General features: G+C 47.8%; 1 protein-coding gene across 1 annotated transcript in view; it reads right to left on the reverse strand.

Moving 5' to 3' along the window:
- The window catches only part of CPLANE1 (ciliogenesis and planar polarity effector complex subunit 1), a 107,575-nt gene that overhangs the window by 75,078 nt on the left and 12,984 nt on the right, over positions 1-19,513 (reverse strand). Inside the window, exons 9-19 of the mRNA XM_060190957.1 lie at positions 18,446-18,695; positions 18,143-18,295; positions 17,234-17,994; positions 16,674-16,882; positions 14,065-14,145; positions 11,131-11,289; positions 9,915-10,013; positions 8,040-8,213; positions 6,889-7,117; positions 5,271-5,410; positions 78-295 (exon numbers count right to left, since the gene is read on the reverse strand). Of these exons, the coding sequence (XP_060046940.1) occupies positions 78-295; positions 5,271-5,410; positions 6,889-7,117; positions 8,040-8,213; positions 9,915-10,013; positions 11,131-11,289; positions 14,065-14,145; positions 16,674-16,882; positions 17,234-17,994; positions 18,143-18,295; positions 18,446-18,695 (2,473 nt within the window). The remainder of the gene's footprint in view (positions 1-77; positions 296-5,270; positions 5,411-6,888; positions 7,118-8,039; positions 8,214-9,914; positions 10,014-11,130; positions 11,290-14,064; positions 14,146-16,673; positions 16,883-17,233; positions 17,995-18,142; positions 18,296-18,445; positions 18,696-19,513) is intronic.

Consider the following 19,513-nt stretch of genomic DNA (forward strand, 5'->3'; position numbering starts at 1 on the left):
TACATTTTTAACTTGAGCATTTTGCAACTGGACAAAATCACCTTCAAAGTCATTACAAGATGAAGCATTAAGCTCACCTCACTCAGAGTAGCTGGCTGAGGACAATATAACGGAGGAGCTGGGAGGTAGAGGCCGGCTGGCACCAAGCCCCACAGTCTCTTGCTGAAGTCCTTGGCAGAGCCTGTGAGCAGCTGCAGGGTCTCTGAGACAACGTCGGCATCAGCCATCGCCGCAGCTCTCAGCACCTCTCGCACTGAGCCGAACAGCAGGTCTCCATCTTCCTCTTCAATGGGGTCTACGAGATACAAGCGGAAGTCAAACAGCTAAGCCTGGCACGGGTCTGAGAAAGCTGATCAAAAACGGATACACTGGTTGACATGCAAAACACCTAGACAGAAGCAGCCTATTTTATCACTTTTTTTAATTTTAATTTTTTACCTGGGGGCTTGACGGTTTACAGTGGTTGACATGGGGCCCGAATCCCCATCTCCCCATGGCAGGTGCCTATCAAACACTCTCATCCCACTCAAGTCCGTCCTGAGAATCTTTGGTATGGCCTGCAAATGATGCAACAGATACGCAGAGCAAGTGCCCCCAGCCCTGACGCAGGCTCTTTGCACAGTGGGATCTCAGGAGTACCCAGCGCCGCACCCGTCTGGTGATCAGTGACTGACGTCTGCATGCGCTGGGTGGCCAGCCAGATGTCAGCTTCTCTGAGTCTGTTCAGATCCCTTTCTGAATGGAGTCGCTTGGTGTGTGGTTGCTTAGTCTTGTGAGCTCCTTATGTAACTCGGTCATCCGACCTCTGCCCAGTGCACAGCACCCCGGGCTCCCCTCCGGTGTCAGCGGGGGCTCCTCTCCATGTACACAAGCTCTTCTGTTCCACGGGGTTCCCGTGGCTTGTTTCCGCTTTTGCTTCCCTTGTTGCTGGACTCAAGTCTTTGGAGACATTTCCGAGGCAGACATCATGACGTGTTCTGCCGATGTCTCCTGTGTCTTAGTTTCCAGTCCACTGCCAGGTCCCTGATCTGCTTGAGTCGCCTGTGCGCCCAGTAGCGCGGCAGCCTTGCTTCACTCTTCTGCATGTTTTGCAGTTTTCCCAAAGCCACTTGTTGAAAAGACTCCCCTTTCCCCTTTTAATGGCTGGGCTCTATGTTACAGATTGGCTGTACAGATGTGTAAGGGTGTATTTCTGGACTTAAAAAATTTTTTTTTCATTTTTATTATTGGATAGAGACAGCAAGAATTGAGAGGGGAGGGGTAGAGAGGAGAGAGACAGAGAGACACCTGCAGCCCTGCTCCCCCACTTGTGAAGCTTTCCCCCTGCAGGCGGGGACCAGGGGCTTGAACCTGGGTCCTTTTGCACAGTGATGTGTGTTTAACCAGGTGCGCCACCACCTGGCCCCTCTGGACTCTTTTTTAAATTAATTTATTAATTCATTATTGGATAGAGACAGAGAGAAATTAAGGGGAGGGGGAGGTAGAAAGGGAGAGAGACACCTGCAGCCCTGCTTCACCACTTGTGAAGCTTTCCCTCTGCAGTGGGGACCAGGGGCTTGAACTCGGGTCCTTGGGCACTGCAGTGTGTGTGCTTAACCAGGTGTGCTACCGCCTGGCCCCCTGGACTCTTAATTCTACTCCGGGGGTAGATGATGCTACACACAGTAGAGGACACACATTACCACCCACAAGGACCCAGGTCTGAGCCCGTATTTCCCACTTGCTGGGGAGATGCTTCACAGGTATTGGAGGAATGCTGCAGGTCTCACTGTCTCCCTTTCTCTTGGTCTCTGTCTTTCAGCCTCTATCACTGAGAAAGGGATGGGGAGGTTTCCAGGAACAACGCAGTGGCTGTATAGTCCCTGAGCCGCAAAGACAGCCCCGGTGGAGAAAGAAAAGATTCTACTCCGCTGATGTGCACACATGTGCTAGCCAGTTCTTGTTCTGTGACTGCTGAGCCCCATGAAGCAGCTGTGTCTGGCAGAGCAGCGCTTCCAGCGAGCCAGTCTCAGCAGAGCTACTTTGGTGACCTTGGGTCTTTCCTGGTTCCAAATAAGTTTTTCATGTTGGCTTGTCAGGAAAGTTATAATATTAACATTCTGCATGGGGAAACACGGAACACTAGGTCACGGTTTCTCTGAATGCTACCTTACAGACTGCTCACAGGTACATGACGTCACATCTTCCTGTGGCAGCTGCCAGTCTGCCTACTGGTTGTTTGCTTTTCTTTGTTGAGATTTATTTATTATGTAGAGATATTTTGATCCGTAGGATATTAGGGTCAAACTGAGGACCTCATGTTTGAGAATCCAAGGCTTCACACACTGTCCCCACCCCCCCACCCCCAGCCCACCCTGTCCTCTTCTCTTCCCAGCCCTGTTCAGCTCTGTCTTACGGTGCTGCTGGGGGCTGAACCAGAACCCCAGTCCAATCTGAATCCCGGTCCAATCTGCCCACTGCCAACACTACTGCCAGCACTACTATCCCTCTGGTCGTACTTGCACCTTTCTTTCCCGGAGCACTGCCCAGCTCCGGCTGATGTTGTGCGGGGGCTGAACCGGGGACTGAATCGGGGACTTTGGGGCCTCTGGCATGAGAGTCTCTTTGCAGAACCATTATGCTGTCTACCCCTCCCCTACCTCACCCCCCACCCCCATTTTGATACTCCTAATGACCTCCCCATGTCTGAGATCCTGTGATTCTATGACCAAAAAAAAAAAAACGACTTTTAGGGAGGAGGGTAGATAGCATAACAGTTATGCAAGCAGACTTTCATACCTGAGGCTCCAAAGTCCCAGGTTTAAGCCCCCACACCACCATAAGCCAGAGCTGAACAGTGCTCTGGGGAAGAAAGAAAGAAAGAAAGAAAGAAAGAAAGAAAGAAAGAAAGAAAGAAAGAAAGAAAGAAAGGGGAAAAAAGAAAGAAAGGAAGGAAGGAAGGAAAGAAAAGGAAAAAAGAAAGGAAGAACTTAAATGCAGCAACACACAGTCAGTACAAGAAATGTACTGAGAAGCAACATTCTTTTTTTTTTTTTTACTATCCAATTTCCTTTATTGTATTTACACAGAGTTATTACTTCTGATACTATTTTCTGCTTGGATGAAAGAAAGAAAAGCAAATTTCATTTATTTACTTTCTACTGGAGCACTGAGCAACTCTGGTTTATGGTGGTGCCTGGGACTGAACCTGGAACTTCAGAGCATATTTTTGCATAACCATTATGCCATCTCCCAGACCCTCCAGATGATTTTTTAAAGTTTCTCTTAACTTCATTATTTTTATAGCCTGCTTATATAAATAAAGACAAATAGTGGTGAGAAAACAGTGAGACTGACATAAATCAAATTCTACCATCAAGAAAATGAACATCACATGATTCTGTTTTCAATGAGAATAGTTTGAATTTCCCAAAGAACTAGTGCATTCTTATGGTTCCTAGAGTTCAGGAAAGATTAAATACTTAGAAGGTATCTTGGTATCTTAGTCACTTGGTATGTTCTCCAAACAAGATGGCATAAGAGGACACAGAAGTAGATGTGGTTGTTGCTTCACCCTCAGGAAATAAAGGTCTTTGGTAACATAGCCACTTCTGTGTTAAACATACTGTTTAGGGTTTTAGGGGCAGTGCTGCATTTAATCCTCACTTCACTGTGATGACATAAGTATAGTTACTTGCATTTTATAAAAGGGGAAACTGGAGCTTAGAAAGGTGGTTTGGGATTCAAAGTCATCTGCCTGGTTCCAAACTTTTAACTTTCACGTAAGTGCTCCTCAAACGTTAGTCATTTGTCAGCATGCTAGACACTTTCCCCACATTATATACACCATCTGCGGTGTCTCGTGTGTGTATAAAGTCAGATTTCCCTGCAAGGACAGCACCCACTGTCAAGCCTTGTGTATTAATCCACTCAAGTGTTAATGTTGAAGCTGTGCTCTCCCTGGCTGCTCCTAGCCTGTGACTGAGCACAGCAGGATGCTGGAGCGGTACTGTTATGACTCCCCAAATGGGCAAGCTGTGTTCTGGGACTCTACTGATTTAGCAGCAGCCTTAGTCTGGGGTCTTCCCCAAATTTCCTCCTTTCCCTTTCTCCCGTCACAAGGGCCAAATGCTCCTGGCGGTCTATTGTCCATCTACACTTGTCTCCTCCCATCATACTCCACTGCCCTTCTCCTCCAATCAAACTCTTGCCCATCAATTCTACTGTCTCCTTCTAGAGGAGCCAAACTTACCAGTATTTACCAAACAGGACTTACATTATATAATACTTTGCTCTTAATCTAAATACTTACACACACCTGGAGAAGTTGTAAAGTCTTAAGCTTAATGTGCTGTTTCTATTTTTTCATAGTATACCTTGAATTTATTTCTTTTTTCTTAGATTTGTGATTGTAGGATAAGAGGGGTACAATTTAACACCATTTCCACCACCAGAGGTCCGTATCTCATCCCTTCCATTGGAAGCTTCCTAATTCTTTATCCCTCTGGGGATATGGACCAAAATTCTTCCTTTTTTAAAATATTTTTTTTATATTTTATTTATTTATTTATTCCCTTTTGTTGCCCTTGTTATTTTATTGTTGTAGTTATTATCGATGTCATCATTGTTGGATAGGACAGAGAGAAATGGAGAGAGGAGGGAAAGACAGAGAGGGGGAGAGAAAGATAGACACCTGCAGACCTGCTTCACCGCCTGTGAAGTGACTCCCCTGCAGGTGGGGAGCCGGGGGCTCAAACCGGGATCCTTTCACTGGTCCTTGCGTTTGGCGCCACCTGCGCTTAACCCGCTGCACTACCGCCCGACTCCCTGGACCAAAATTCTTTATGGGATGCAGAAGGTGGAAGATCTGGCTTTTGTCACTGCCTCTCTGCTGAACATGGACATTGGCAGATTGTTTCACACCCTCAGCCTGTCTCTCTCTTTCCCTAGTGGGTTAGGGCTCTGGGAAGCTGAGGTTCCAGGACATACTTGTGTGGTTGTCAGGATGGTGTCATAGTAGTATCTGCAATTTTATATCTTAAATTTCTGTCTGATCACCCAATTAACCCTGCTTGCCAGCAACATATGTATAATTAATTATATACATATGTTGAGAACCAACATTCTGTGCTACAGACACTCATCTTTTGAGGAGGCGCTAGTTTTGAAAGTTGCTGCGACAGAGAGAAGACATAGGCTCACTAAGTCACCTGTATATGCACAGCTTTTTAAAACACCGTTGTGTTTACGTTAATTAAACTGCTCTCTGTGTCAGACTGTGAGTAACACACCTGTAAACTGCTTGTTCTTTGAGCCCTCGTCAGTTCTGGCCTCCGAAAAGGTCGCCTGCCCCAACAAACACTGCAGTTTGTTCTGGAAAATCTGGACTGGAGTCATAGATATTGGCAGGCTCAGACTCTTCTTTTTAGATCTGAAATCACAACAAAGGAAGGCAAATAAATCCAAACTGTGAAAAGGAAATAGCCACACATCAGGAAGTACATTTAAATTCAAAGAGCAACGACTCTATTCATTTTACATTTCGAAAAGAAATCCTTGGGAGTCGGGCAATAGCACAGTGGGTTAAGTGCACATGGCGCAAAGTGCAAGGACCAGCGTAAGGATCCCGGTTCGAGCCCCCGGCTCCCCACCTGCAGGGGAGTCACTTCACAGGCAGTGAAGCAGGTCTGCAGGTGTCTGTCTTTCTCTCCCCCTCTGTCTTCCTCTCCTCTCTCCATTTCTCTGTCCTATCCAACAACAACATCAATAATAACAACAGTAACAATAAAACAAGGGCAACAAGAGGGAAAATAAATTAAAAATGTGAAAAAAGAAAAAAGAAAGAAATCGCCAAAGAGACAATGTGTAATGAGAGCGTGAAGGCTTGACGTGACTCGGCTTCAGCCTCCCTTCTGACCCTCCCCACTACCGCCCTGTCTGTTGCTCTGTCTGACCCAGCACACGGGGCTTCCTCAGAGACCATCGCCCATGTCTGAGATGTTCTCTCTCCCCACAGCTGCTCTGTCTGGGACGATCTGTCCTCTCCTCATCGGCAATCTCAAGTGGCGTCTCCCATGCAAACATTCTGCCTTTCGCTTCTCTCCTGTCCAGTTTTCTTCGTGCCACCAGGGCGACTGCTAGGGCTTGGGGCCTGCACAAGGACTCTATCGCTCCCTGGAGATCTTTTTATTTTCCCCGAGAGAAGGAGAGGCAGAGAGAAATAGAGGGAGAGAGACCAAAAAGGGGAAGAAGCACAGCACCACTTCACTGCTCACGCTGCTCTCTGCAGGTAGGGCCTGGGGCACAGGGCAACGTGTCCCCTGCTGGTGGCGGCAGCACCCCCAGAGTGGTTCCTTACAAATACATCTATTTTTAATTACTGAATTGAAAACATGAAAAACAGCAGTGATACAGAGATTAATTGGATTAGCTTAGATTTCAAGTCCTGAGCTGGGGAGACTCTCCTGCCTGAGGCTCAGAGGTTCCAAGTTCAATCCCCCATCTGGCAGAGCTGAGCAGGGCTCTGGTGTCTCTTTCTCGTGAAATAAAATAATAATAAGAAGAAGAAGAAGAAACTCTTCAGATCCTATTTGGGACAAACTTTTCCACTGACTGCAAGTCCCCCGAGGGCTTTTCTAACAAAGGAGCCAGATAAACATTTTGACACAAGTGACCCACTTAGCTGTCGAGCAAAGCAGCACCCGGCTGCTGCACGTAGCTGCTGCAATTTCAGTTAAGCGACATTAAGTGAAAGGTTCAACATCGTGTCTTACTGGTCACACCTCCAGTTCTTAATAGCTGATGTGTGGCCAGAAGCCGCCACGGCCGCTAGTGACCAAGGAGTCCGTAAAATGCAAACACTAGCTAAGAGGGAAAGCAGCCGGGTCGTGTCTCCCAGCATACACAGACCTTGTGGGGGTGCCGTCCTGCTGGCAGAACAGCCGGAGGGCCACGCCGATGGAAACTGCCGTCTTCCAGGCTCCCAGCTTCTGCGCCAACCACACAGCCTCCGGGACCAGCCCCCCGAGGAAGAGTAACTCCAGGGCGTAGTCTGCAGTCCACACGGCCGAGAGCTTCTGATCTCTGACCGCGCCAGCCACCTTGGAGTGCTGCAGAGGGAGAAGTCGCAGAGAGCGCTCTGCAAACAAAGAGGACGGACGTGGGACACTAGTCTGGATGGAAGTGAGATTCTGAATTCTTGGAAAAGGAAGGAAACAACAGACATCAGACTATACACCACAACTCAGGCCTGCTTGCAAGGGCAATGGGTCTCTTCTACACAGAAGTCACAGCCTAAAGCTAGTAAAAATGGACGTAACTAATACTTTGCATATTCTAGGGTATGACACTAACCTGAAACTGTGACAGACTGTGAGAAAACAAGTGTGCTAGGTAGGGCCCGGAGGGGTCTGCTCCCTAGAGCAGCACAGCACAGAGGCTCTGCGTGCCCGGACTGCACAGCCAGCCCCTCAGCCTGTCTGCGTGCAGCCCAGGGCAGTTTTGGAGACCCTCCCGACACCCACACCCTGACGGGAGCCTCGCAGCACCCCGCCTGAGGTCGCTGGGTTCCCGAGCCAGCGGTCCCCGCTGCTGCCCAGTCAGGCCTCTAGGCTTTGCATCCTCTTGCCTGGACTTTCTTCCCACCGGGGTCACTGCCGGGGCTTGGCGCCTGCACTACATACCCACACTCCCTGCAGCACCTCTTTCTTTTTTTGATTTTTTTCCATTCTTTATTTTTTTTGGATAGGACAAAAATTGAGAGAGGAGGGGCGGTAGAGGGGGAGAGAGCAAGACGGCCGTGAAGCGTCCCCCCGGCAGGTGGGGCCGGGGTTCGATGACCTGTGCCCTCCACCAGCTGCGTCACATCCCGGCCCGTTGACATTTTGTGTCTCACCCACACCCTGTCACCTGGCCCTAAACAAAGAGCTTCAAAATAAGGAGTGCAAGAAATAAACGCTAGTCACACCTAGGTAACACATCGTGCCAGCACACCGAGTACCGGCCCGTGCAGTGGCTTCGCACCGTGCAGAGCCTGGGGTGAGGGTTGTCTGCGACACTACCTGCTGTGGCGTGAAGCGGAGGAAGGACGTTCACACTGTGAGGCGGCAAGACGCAAAGCCGCTGGTCGGTGAAATAGGCGGCCATGAACCGAGCCATGGAGCGCACCACCCTCACGGCCGCCCCCGGGTGGACGTGCCCGCCGACCGCAGACTCCCTCCGGGCCCCGCCAGGAGCTAGAGACAGCAAACGACCAAGGAGAAGCGATAAGTCACCACTGCCGACAGCGTGAGGGCTCAGGGACAGCGGCAGAGGAGCAGGCACGGCCCGTGCGCAGAAGCTGCCACCGCACCGCACCGCACCGCACCGCACCGCACCGCACCGCACCGCACCGCACCCAGCTGTCCTACTCGGGCCGGGGCAGGGTGGGGCCTGACGGAGCAGCTGGACCAGCACAGACTCGCAGACTTGCATTTCCTTCGTTGTGGTTTATTTGTTTGCTCGCTTTTGTTTGTTTTGTTTCCCAGAGTCCTGCTCCACTCTGGCTTATGGTAGTGCTGGGGACTGAACCTGGGACACTGGAGCCTCAGGCATGACAGTCTCTTTGCAGAACCACGATGCTATCCCCACCCCATGTTACTTCTTTTCTCTTCTTCCTTCCAATTTTTTTCTCTGATGAAAGGAGACAGGACCATCACCAAGATCGTCTGAAAACCGGCACAGCCGTGTCTATTTCCTTTCTGAGTCACTAGCTCTCCTCAGTGACACTGGCTCACGGGACAAAATGCTTTCAGGAAACGTGTGGGGTGAAGAGAGAAGGTGGAGGAGAGCTGACCAGGACTCTGCACCAAACCTGACAGACACTAGCGGGAACAAAGTCCCGTTCTTGTTGCCTGAGCATCGGCACTACACGCCGTGCTGAGCCTTCAGAAATAAACGAGTCGGCTGCAAACTGTCTTCTAGGTGACTCACGGTCCCGGAGAACAGTCACCACAGCACCAGCTTTCAAGTGCCGCAGAGTCGCTAAGGGCCCGTCAGGCTCAGGCCCAGCTCCCACAGCAGTGGACTCCAGGGCTGTAGTTTCGTGTCCTCTCTTTCTCCCTCTCTCTCTCCCTCTCTCATTTCTTTCTTTCTTTTCTTTTTTTTTTTTTTTTTTTTTTTATCAGATCCCTGCTCAGCTCTGACTTCTGGTGGTGCAGGGGATTGAACCTGGGATGTTGGAGCCTCAGGCATGAGAGTCTGTTTGCATAACCATTATGCATCTACCCCCTGCCCTTCTTTCTTTTAAAGTTTTACTGAAATCTATCCATACCTTTTGATTTGCATTTTTAATATTTTATTTATTTATGAGAGGGATAGGAGGAGAGAGAGAAAGAACCCAGACATCACTCTGGTACATGTGCTGCTGGGGACTGAACTCGGAACCTCATAGCTTGAGAGTCCACTGTGCCATCCCCTGGAGCACATCTCTCTCATTTATTTTTAAAATATTTATTGTCTTTATTTATTTATTGGCTAGAAGCATCCAGAAATTGCGAGGGAGGGGAGGGAGAGGCAGAGAGGAAGAAACAGAAAGACACCTGCTTCATCACTTAAGAAGCTTCCCCCTTGCAGGTGGGGACTGGGGGCTTGAACCTGGGTCCTTTCACATCGTGACATGTGTGCTCAACCGGGTGCACCACCACCTGCCCCTGCCCCTCTGTCTCTGTCTGAAAAAGTCAAGTCAGGGTAGTGACCCCCTGAGATGACGGGGAAAAACAAACCTATATCTCAGGGGCAGTGAGGCAGATGCCTCTTCTCCCCTTTTCCCTCCTTTCTTCCCCTCCTTTCTCAGTTTTCCCCTGTCCTATTAAATTAAATAAAAAAGAAAGACATTTCTCTTATTCTGAGTAAATGAACATGAAACATAAAGTTAAGTGAAGAATGTTCTGACACACCGGGCCGTCCAGACACTCGCAGACACAGCACACAGTGTGAACACGCCACGCCTATGGACATGTGTCTTCCAGGCTGCCTAGTGACTTCGACACGGCAACCTGGAAACTGCAGACGCCCTCTAGATTTTTTTTTTTTTAACTCAGAATATTCAGAAAGTGACTTTCACCGATTTACTAAGTGGCCCGTAGGCAATAGTTAAGGAAGTGCAAAATACATCAAGAAAAAAATACTTGAGTATCTGACATTTTGTCTAACAGATATGGATGTAAGAAAGAGAAAGCAAGCAGTGCGTCACACACTCAGCAGGCGGCTCTCCTAAGCCTGGGAACCCAGAGAAGTGAACAGAAACCAAGTCCAGGTGCACAAGCAGCCAGACGCGGCATGGCGGGCGGGCGTGGGGGGGGGGGGCCTTGCCAGCTGCAGCTTCTGCACTCAGCCCAGAAGGACCTTTGCCAGACTAACATTGTGCTTGTCTCTCTTTCACAGAACAGTGATAAATCTTTATAAACACCACATGACAGATGTAGGCTCTTAAGAAGTTGACCATCCAAAATTCACAATATATCAACAATTTAGTCACCAGAAAGACTGAGCAATCAATTTTTTTTTCTTTGCCTCCAGGGTTATCACTGGGGCTCAGTGCCTGCACTACGAATCCACTGCTCCTGGAGGCTTTCTTTTCTACCCCCCCACTGTTGTTGCTACTGCTATTGTTGTTATTGGATAGGACAGAGAGAAATGGAGACAGGCAGGGAGAGAGGGGGAGAGAAAGACAGACATCTGCAGACCTGCTTGACCGCTTGTGAAGTGACTCCCCTGCAGGTGGGAAGGTGGGGGCTCAAACCAGGATCCTTGCGCTTAGTACTATGTGCACTAACCCGGTGTGCCACTGCCCAGCCTCCTATTGAATTTCTTTTTTTTTTTAAAGTTATCTTTATTTATTTATTAGATAGAGACAGCCAGAAATCAAGAGGGGAGGGGATGATAGAGAGGGAGACAGAGAGACCTGTAATACTGCTTCACCACTCACAAAGCTTTCCCCCTACAGGTGGGGACCGGGGGCTTGAATCTGGGTCCTTGTGTCTTGTAACATGTGCAACCAGGTGCGCCACCACCTGGATCCTCCTATTGAATTTTTAAGTATATGCCATTTCATATCTAAGCCTGTAAAGTCAAAGTAATATGATCAAACACTCCGTTTTTTACTGGGCATACCTGAACAATCTTCTTTTACCAATAGTTGGGACCGTCTCAGTATTTCTCTTACAAGTTGATCACACAACCCTTGTGCGTCGTTTAAATTATAGTTATAGAGGTGGCAGTATAAAAGAGAAAGGTAATAGCGCATCTGAAGATAACATGTCCGTCTTCCTCCTTAAACGGGAAAGAATAAACATCACACTGAAAGCGTGCCGGCAGCCCAGGGAGACAGCTCAGTGTCCGAGCACAGGGCGTGTGCGTCTGAAGCCCTCCAGACCCCAGTTCAGCCCTCCAGCCCAACCATGTGCCGAGCTGAGCAGTGCTTTGAGTACCTCTCTCTTTTGTGAAAATTGTCTTTTAAAATGAGATTTAAACAATTAAAATGCTAGCAAGGTGGTATTCTTGATCCAGGGACTACATAGCTGGAAGTGTTGAGAATTTGAAACTTCATCAAGCTTTATACTCAAGTGAACACTTCCCTCCCTTTCTTTCTCTCAATTTTTTTTTTTTTCAGCTCTGGCTCACATGGCGATGGATTTGAGACTTTGTAGTCTCAGACATGGAACTTTCTTGCATACCCACAATGCTATCTCACCCACCTTTCAAGTGGATGCTTTTTTTGAAAAACAGGTTACAATCCTTTGCTCTTTTCATTTTTAAGTTCTGAACAAAGTTCTTTTCTTTCATCGGGCCCGAGAGTGACTAAGCTTTTACCCAAAGAGAGGTGCAAGTACTAATCAGTGGTATCAAATGTGCTATGAGCCAGGGGGCACAAGTCCAACACAAACCAGCCAACCACACATACCATTACCTAACAGAAAAGAGTCCCCCGTGAATGCCTTCACATGCTTGGGGAACGCCATGGGCTACGGCAGCTGACGGTTCTTTATTCATTTTTAGTAATACAATTCAATTTTATTTAGGGCTACATTGTACCTGGGTCACAGTATTTCCCTAAAGATGGCTGTGACAAAATCTGTCAAACGGTCTTGAAAAAATTGGGTTGAAATGTGCAGAAGAATGAAACTGAACCACTATATTTCACCACACAAAAAAGTAAATTCCAAATGGATCAAGGACTTGTGTGTTAGACCAGAAACTTTCAAATATTTACGGAAAACATTGGCAGAGCTCTTTTCTGTCTAAATCTCATAGGCATCTTCAGTAATACAAGTCCAATTGCAAGGAAGACTGAACCAGAAATAAACCAACGGGGGCCGGGTGGTGGCGCACCTGGTTGAGTGCACGTTACAAAATAAACCAATGGGACTACATCAAATTGAAAAGCTTCTGCACAGCAAATGAAGCCACCACCCAGACAAAGAGACTCCTCACAGAATGGGAGAAGATCTCTGCATGCCATACATCAGACAGGACGCTAGTGAAACCCCAGTGTTGCTAAAAAAAATAAATAATGAAATTAAAAATCATGAAGCTACTGTTGCCTTCAAACAGTCCTTACTAGAAGCTACTGTGAAAGAATAGAGCTGAAAACAAGAGCTAAGTTCAATTCAGTATGAAAGTCAGTCTTTTGCACAATTGTGCTGCCTTCCCTGCCCATAAAATATATTCCTGGGAGTCGGGCGGTAACGCAGCGGGTTAAACACACATGGTGCGAAGCACAAGGACCGGCATCAGGATCCGGGTTCGAGCCCCCGGCTCCCCACCTGCAGGGGAGTCCCTTCACAGGCGGTGAAGCAGGTCTGCAGGTGTCTGTCTTTCTCTCCCCCCTCTCTGTCTTCCCCTCCTCTCTCCATTTCTCTTCTGTCCTATCCAACAACGATGACATCAGTAACAACAACAATAAAAAACAATAAGGGCAACAAAAGGGAAATATATACATATATATATATATATGACTACCAATATTATATAAATTTTATTTTAAAATTTATTTTATTTCACATGAGTAAGAGATTCATATGAAATAATTAAAACAAAACAAACAAGCAAACAAAACCCAGCCCTAAGTGCCACTCTAGCAGGCGGCAGCAGGGAGCAAACAGGCAGCCCCAGATGTGCAAGTCTTGCACTCAAACAAATGAGCTATTTCCCCACAGGCAAATATTTTTTTTAAATTTTTATTTCACAGGACAGAGGAAATTGAGAGTGGAGGTGAAGAAAAAGAGGGAGAAAGAAAGAGAAAGACAGACACCTGCAGCTCTGCTTCACAGCTCATGAAGCTTCCCTCCACGCAGGTGGGAAGCAGAGGTGTAAACCTGGGTGCTTGCACGCGGAATGAGAGCTCAGATGGGTGCACAGCGCCTGTCCCTGCAGCATTTTTTTCTTCTCTTTAAAATATCTTTTGTGGCTGGATGGTGGCGCACCTGGTTGAGCACACATGGTACAGTGCACAAGGACCCAGGTTCGAGCCCCCAGTCCCCACCTGCAAGGGGAAAGCTTCACAAGTGGTGAAGCAGAGCTGCACGTGTCTCTCACCCTCTCTATTACCCCTTCCCTCTCGATTTCTGGCTGTCTCTATTCAATAAATAAATAAAGATAATAATAAAACATTTAAAATTATCATCTTTTTTTTGCTCTTTAAAATATCACCTTTATATATTTTTTTAATTTTTTAAAAAATATTTATTTATTCCCTTATGTTGCCCTTGTTTTGTTGTTGTAGTTATTATTGTTGTTGTTGGATAGGACAGAGAGAAATGGAGAGAGAAGGGGAAGACAGAGAGGGGGAGAGAAAGACAGACACCTGCAGACCTGCTTCACCGCCTGTGAAGTGACTGCCCTGTAGGTGGGGAGCTGGGGGCTCGAACTAGGATCCTTACACCGGTCCTTGCGCACTTAACCCGCCGCGCTAGCCCAACTCCCTGATTTTTTATTTATAAAAAGGAAACATTGACAAAAACCATAGGCTAAGAGGGGCACAACTCCACACAGTTCCCACCACAAGAACTCCGTCTGTGTCCCAGCCCCTCCCTACACTGCCTCTACCTTTTTCTTGCGTTTCTTGTAAAGCTTTCTTCCACAGCTGGATGGACTTTTCATATGATCCAAACAGGAAAGCCTCTTCACCTACAAGGTTTTATCCAACAGTTAGAGTTCATAAGCATTACTTCATAGAAATTTACTTTATCTTACGTCAGTGGCTACATCTCAGCCAGAAACTGTTTTGTAAAAACAAATAATCACAACTGCCTAGCAAAACCGAAGTCCAGAGACATCTGCTGCTTATCCGTAAGTGTTATATGCTTTACATTAGGTTGTTCTAGCTCTCCCCCTGCCAAGAAAACTGGATCAGTCCTGCTAGTTTCGCGGGCCCGCTTGGCCCCGCCCCAAGGAACCCCGAGAGGGTTCCAGAGTTCCAGAGTTAGAGAGTACTTGGCGCCGCCGCCGGGGCAAAGAGGCAACAGAGTTCTGTTTGGTGATTAGTTTGGTTTAGTTTATGAATCGTTGTTCCTGAATAAAGAAATACAGCTTCCCTGCCCAGCCGTATGTCTCTGGTCGTCTCTGTTACCCGCCCGTGAAGCTAGCCCGGCCAGCTGGAGCCACCGAATTTTAACAACAAATGGCGCCCACATGGACCTGACCTGCGCATCTCTCAGGTAAGTGAAGACAATTTGGCTACCTATGTACTATGGCCTTCTCTTCTGCTTGTGAAGAGATCTCCAAAGGCCTCTGCTCTTTCTTCACGAGACTGTTTTGCTATTTCTGGAACATTTATCTCTGGACCACTCTGTGGTTTCCATGCGCTCGGGCGCACTCAAAACAGCCAGATGAGTCGGGAAGAGCCAGCGGGCAAGAGGCGAGGCACGGAGCTGCCTTTTCCACCTGGTGGAACAGCCAGCCAGCCGGCTGCGCCCAGACAACCCCGCGCACCATGCCCGTAGCCCTGCAGCCCCGCAGCCTGCAGGAGGCCGACGCCACCACACAGGAGCCCGATGCCAACACGCAAGAGCCCGATGCCACACACAGGAGCCCGATGCCAACACACAGGAGCCCGATGCCAGCACGCAGGCCAGCCCACAGGAGCCGGCGCTCTACCGCGTGGCGCAGGGCACTGGACAAGTGATCCCTCCACGCTGCTCGACCACTGCGAACAGGGCAGCAGACATGGCAGGGCCATGGGGCAGGGCCACGGCAGCCTATCATGGCCGCCACCCCTGGGCATCTTGGTTTGCGCCTTCTACAAGGCTGGCCCGCCCGCCCTCGTGCTATGAATTCTGGAACGATCCCGGACCTCCTGGACCCCCAGGCTCCTTGCTGAAACTGGGCACACGAGATCTCCAGCTGCCGGTCCGGTCTGAAGGCAGACAAGCTGGAGTACGCAGAGATTTGTACAGAGATCGCAACCTGCAATTCCTAGAAGTGAAGCTGCCCAAGAGACCACCACTGGACAATGCACCCCCCCCAACAACTAAGACAGTACATATCTAAATTCGTGTTTAAAATGACATGTCTTCGTAACAAAGGTTTCTCTCCTTATGCATTAATGACCATGTTTATGTGTATGTTTAGAGTTTGGTAAACAGTAACTTTAAGGCTAAATTCTTACTAGTCAAAGTTAAATGAAAAAAGTTTTCAACGTAATTCTCATAAAGATAAAATTAACTTACATTTAAAGTCTGAGGTAAAAATTAGTTAACAATCAATATATTTTAACTAAGTTGGTCTAAACAAAAGGTTAAATAGACTTGTTGATATGTAAAACTCTCCATTACCTTCTCTATTAGAAATGGTAGATCGCACAATGGCTATGCTAATTATTCTCATGCCTGAGGTTTTCTTTCCTGCGCACACCTAGGGTGTGTCTCCATCTTGAATGGGTGTAACAAAAGGTTAAAAAGACGTTGTTGATATGTAAAAGTCTCAAATTCCTTCTCTATTAGAAACGTTAGATTGTGCTGTGGTTATGCTAATAACAAGTTTTGTTTCATAGTAAGTAAATTGCAGCCAGCTGCCTTTGGGACTCTAGGCCGTTCCCCACCGCCATGCAAATGCCTGTCCAGGCAAGTACACCCCCCAGAGGCAAGAAATTTTTTTTAAACTGATAAAGTTTTGCCCACAGAGGCAAGAAATGGCCCCCTCAGGCCTTCCCTTGGCAGCACACTGGTTCTTGTTACTTGCTTACATGTTTCTCCATGTTTGTGCCAGTTTCTTTTTTTAAAAATGCCTGTACGATATAGGTTTCTGTTCACCCCACACCCTTGATACTGCAGTCATTTAGTTAAAAAGAAAAGGGGGAATTGTTGTATGCTTTACATTAGGTTGTTCTAGCTCTCCCCCTGCCAAGAAAATTGGATCAGTCCTGCTAGTTTCACGGGCCCGCTTGGCCCCACCCCAAGGAACCCTGAGAGGGTTCCAGAGTTCTAGAGTTAGAGAGTACTTGGCGCCACCATGGGGGCAAAGAGGCAACAGAGTTCTGTTTGGTGATTAGTTTGGTTTAGTTTATGAATCGTTGTTCCTGAATAAAGAAATACAGCTTCCCTGCCCAGCCGTATGTCTCTGGTCGTCTCTGTTACCCGCCCGTGAAGCTAGCCCAGCCAGCTGGAGCTTCCGAATTTTAACAACACATAAGGTACACATTTTTACAGGATACTGACCGTCGATGGGCTTAAGTCCTAGGGTTTGATGCAGAGGAGCCCCGGCAGCCTGTAGGTGGGCCTGCACGTGACACAGCAGGGAGCTGACAGTAGACACTTCGTGTGCTGTCTCTGCATGGAACCGGCCATCTCCGGCAGCAGCTTTCTGATTTAAATGCATTTGATACCATAACGTTTTTTGGTACAATAATCTCCAGAGAGCAGTCAATCTGCACACAAAATGAGGTAGTCATTGAAGTCAAGTGTCAGGGCCAGAGAGACAGTATAATGGCTCTGCAAAAGACTCTTCTGCCCGAGGCTCTGAGGTCCCAGGTTCAGTCCCCAGCACCACCGTCAGCCAGAGCTGAGCAGGGCTCCAGTCTCCACTCTTTCTCATGAAAATAATCAATTATTAAAAAAGCAAAAATAAATCAAGTTTCATAAATAACAAAGAGCACAGTCTCCTCTGAGCCTTGTTTTTCCCACCTTCTTCACCAATAAAATAACAACTAGTAGCCTTAAATACAGAACAAAGACCACTGACCAAAACACACACACACGTTTCAGATTTTCATAAGTACCTGGGTCCTGACCGCTGGACATGGTCTGCTTCTTGTGCAGCAGTGACGAGAGACCAGTTTTCCTGAGAATCACGACCTTGAAATACTTGAAAAATGGGAACCACCAGCGAGTCTTGATTCCCGGTTCTCCGTCCTCCAGCTGAGGCCGAGCTACATTCAGGCTGAAGGCTGTAGACTCTGCTGTAGTGGCAGGTCACCATTCTGAGCAGATGCAAGCAGGCTGCCAGCCTGTCTGCGGACAGCTGGCCCTGGTGCTGCTGGGTCAGCAGAAGCCGCAGAGTACTGGAGGTCAGTTTCACCAAGTGGCCTGCGTCTAGCTTGTAGCTCAGGTCCCAGTAATGGACTGATAGGCACTGCTGGAAGAGCTGGAAGATACAGAGTTCCCACGCATTATACCTGGGGCTTCTGCTGGAAAAAAGGTCAGGTTGGGGCAAGGGACACTTTATAAACTGAAGGATGTAGAAAAAATGAATGAGACAGGTCACTGTGTAACTTAACATTAAGTTTTTTTCTGCCACATTTTTTGAAATCCCTATAGTCCATGCGGCCAGGAGCTTTCTCTGGACAGAGTGTAATTCTGTCATGGTGTCATCCTTCTCCTCGGCCGGCTCCTTCGCGTGCAGTGTGTCAAACATACATGCAAACTCCAACCTCCCCTCCGCGGCACCACTGAAGAGCGAATCAGGTGCTTGATGGCAAGAGGAAGAAAGGAAGCTGCCGGGAAGATGCTTGTCTTCCTTCGTTTCTTCTGCTCCGAGATCCTACAATGAGAGCCAGCAGATCACACTCAATACCTCGCAGTGCCTTGCATGTAGTCACTCTGATGTTCCAACAAGACAAAACCAAAACTGGTTTCCTGGAATATTCAGTGAATAACGGTTCAACATAAAGAAATGGCACTACGGATACCTGCAGAGTTGTTTTTGCACTTGACTTCACTGGTTCTTCTGCCTGTAGGAATCTGGGGACAGCAGAATCCACTGCAGCTTGACTTGCTTGGTGTTGCAACAGGCTGGACCTCAGAGAATCCAGGGACCGCAAGTTCAGTCTTTTGCCTTTCGGCTGTGGAAAAGATTCCCAAAGCAAAATGTTATTGGTCATCTTACTAGAAGCCACTAAACACCGCACAGACAGCAGGGAACGCTAAGTATAGTTCACGCTTGAAAAGACAACAGACCTGACTTTAAAGAAAGACTCCAGGAAACACTATACCTTAGCCACTAGCAGACTCTGATATGTCTTCTCAAGCCTCTGGGCTGAATCGAGTAGCAGTGATCTCACGAGGGCTGACGGGGACAGGGGGTCAAGAAAGCGGAGGGCTGAGACCATGTAGCCGTCAGACACCAGGAGCCAGGGGAGCCGCGAGTGTGCTTTCACGGAAAACCGCTGCCTCAGAGGGTCCTTGTCGGACTCCGAGGAACCTGAGTGATCCTTTGAATCTTGAAATGCAAATGACTGTGGTCTGCCAGACAATAAGGAGTTGAAAATCAGCAGAGGAACATTTAAAGGAAATAGTCTTGTTTGAAAAGAAAAGGCAGACAACGAAAGCTACAGAACAGTGAAACGGCAAAAAGAAAACTCGACATGAAAACATTGCATATGCCTGTATGAGTATATCTGCAGAGGGAATGGAAGTGGCTAAATGGTGTAGAAGCCTGTATGAGTATATCTGCAGAGGGAATGGAAGTGGCTAAATGGTGTAGAAGCCTGTATGAGTATATCTGCAGAGGAAAATGGAAGTGGCTAAATGGTGTAGAAGCCTGTATGAGTATATCTGCAGAGGGAATGGAAGTGGCTAAATGGTGTAGAAGCCTGTATGAGTATATCTGCAGAGGGAATGGAAGTGGCTAAATGGTGTAGAAGCCTGTATGAGTATATCTGCAGAGGAAAATGGAAGTGGCTAAATGGTGTAGAAGCCTGTATGAGTATATCTGCAGAGGAAAATGGAAGTGGCTAAATGGTGTAGAAGCCTGTATGAGTATATCTGCAGAGGGAATGGAAGTGGCTAAATGGTGTAGAAGCTTGTTTGGGGATGTTTCCGGATTTTAATCTACATAAAATAAGGAAGGCAGTAACTGTTGTTTTTTTTTAATATTTATTTATTCCCTTTTGTTACCCTTGTTTTATTGTTGTGGTTATTATTGTTGTTGATGATGTCGTTGTTGGATAGGACAGAGAGACACGGAGAGAGGAGGGGAAGACAGAGGGGGAGAGAAAGACAGACACCTGCAGACCTGCTTCACCGCCTGTGAAGCGACTCCCCTGCAGGTGGGGAGCAGG

The sequence above is a fragment of the Erinaceus europaeus genome, chromosome 5 (genome assembly GCF_950295315.1).
Source record: "Erinaceus europaeus chromosome 5, mEriEur2.1, whole genome shotgun sequence".
Lineage (NCBI taxonomy): Eukaryota > Metazoa > Chordata > Mammalia > Eulipotyphla > Erinaceidae > Erinaceus > Erinaceus europaeus.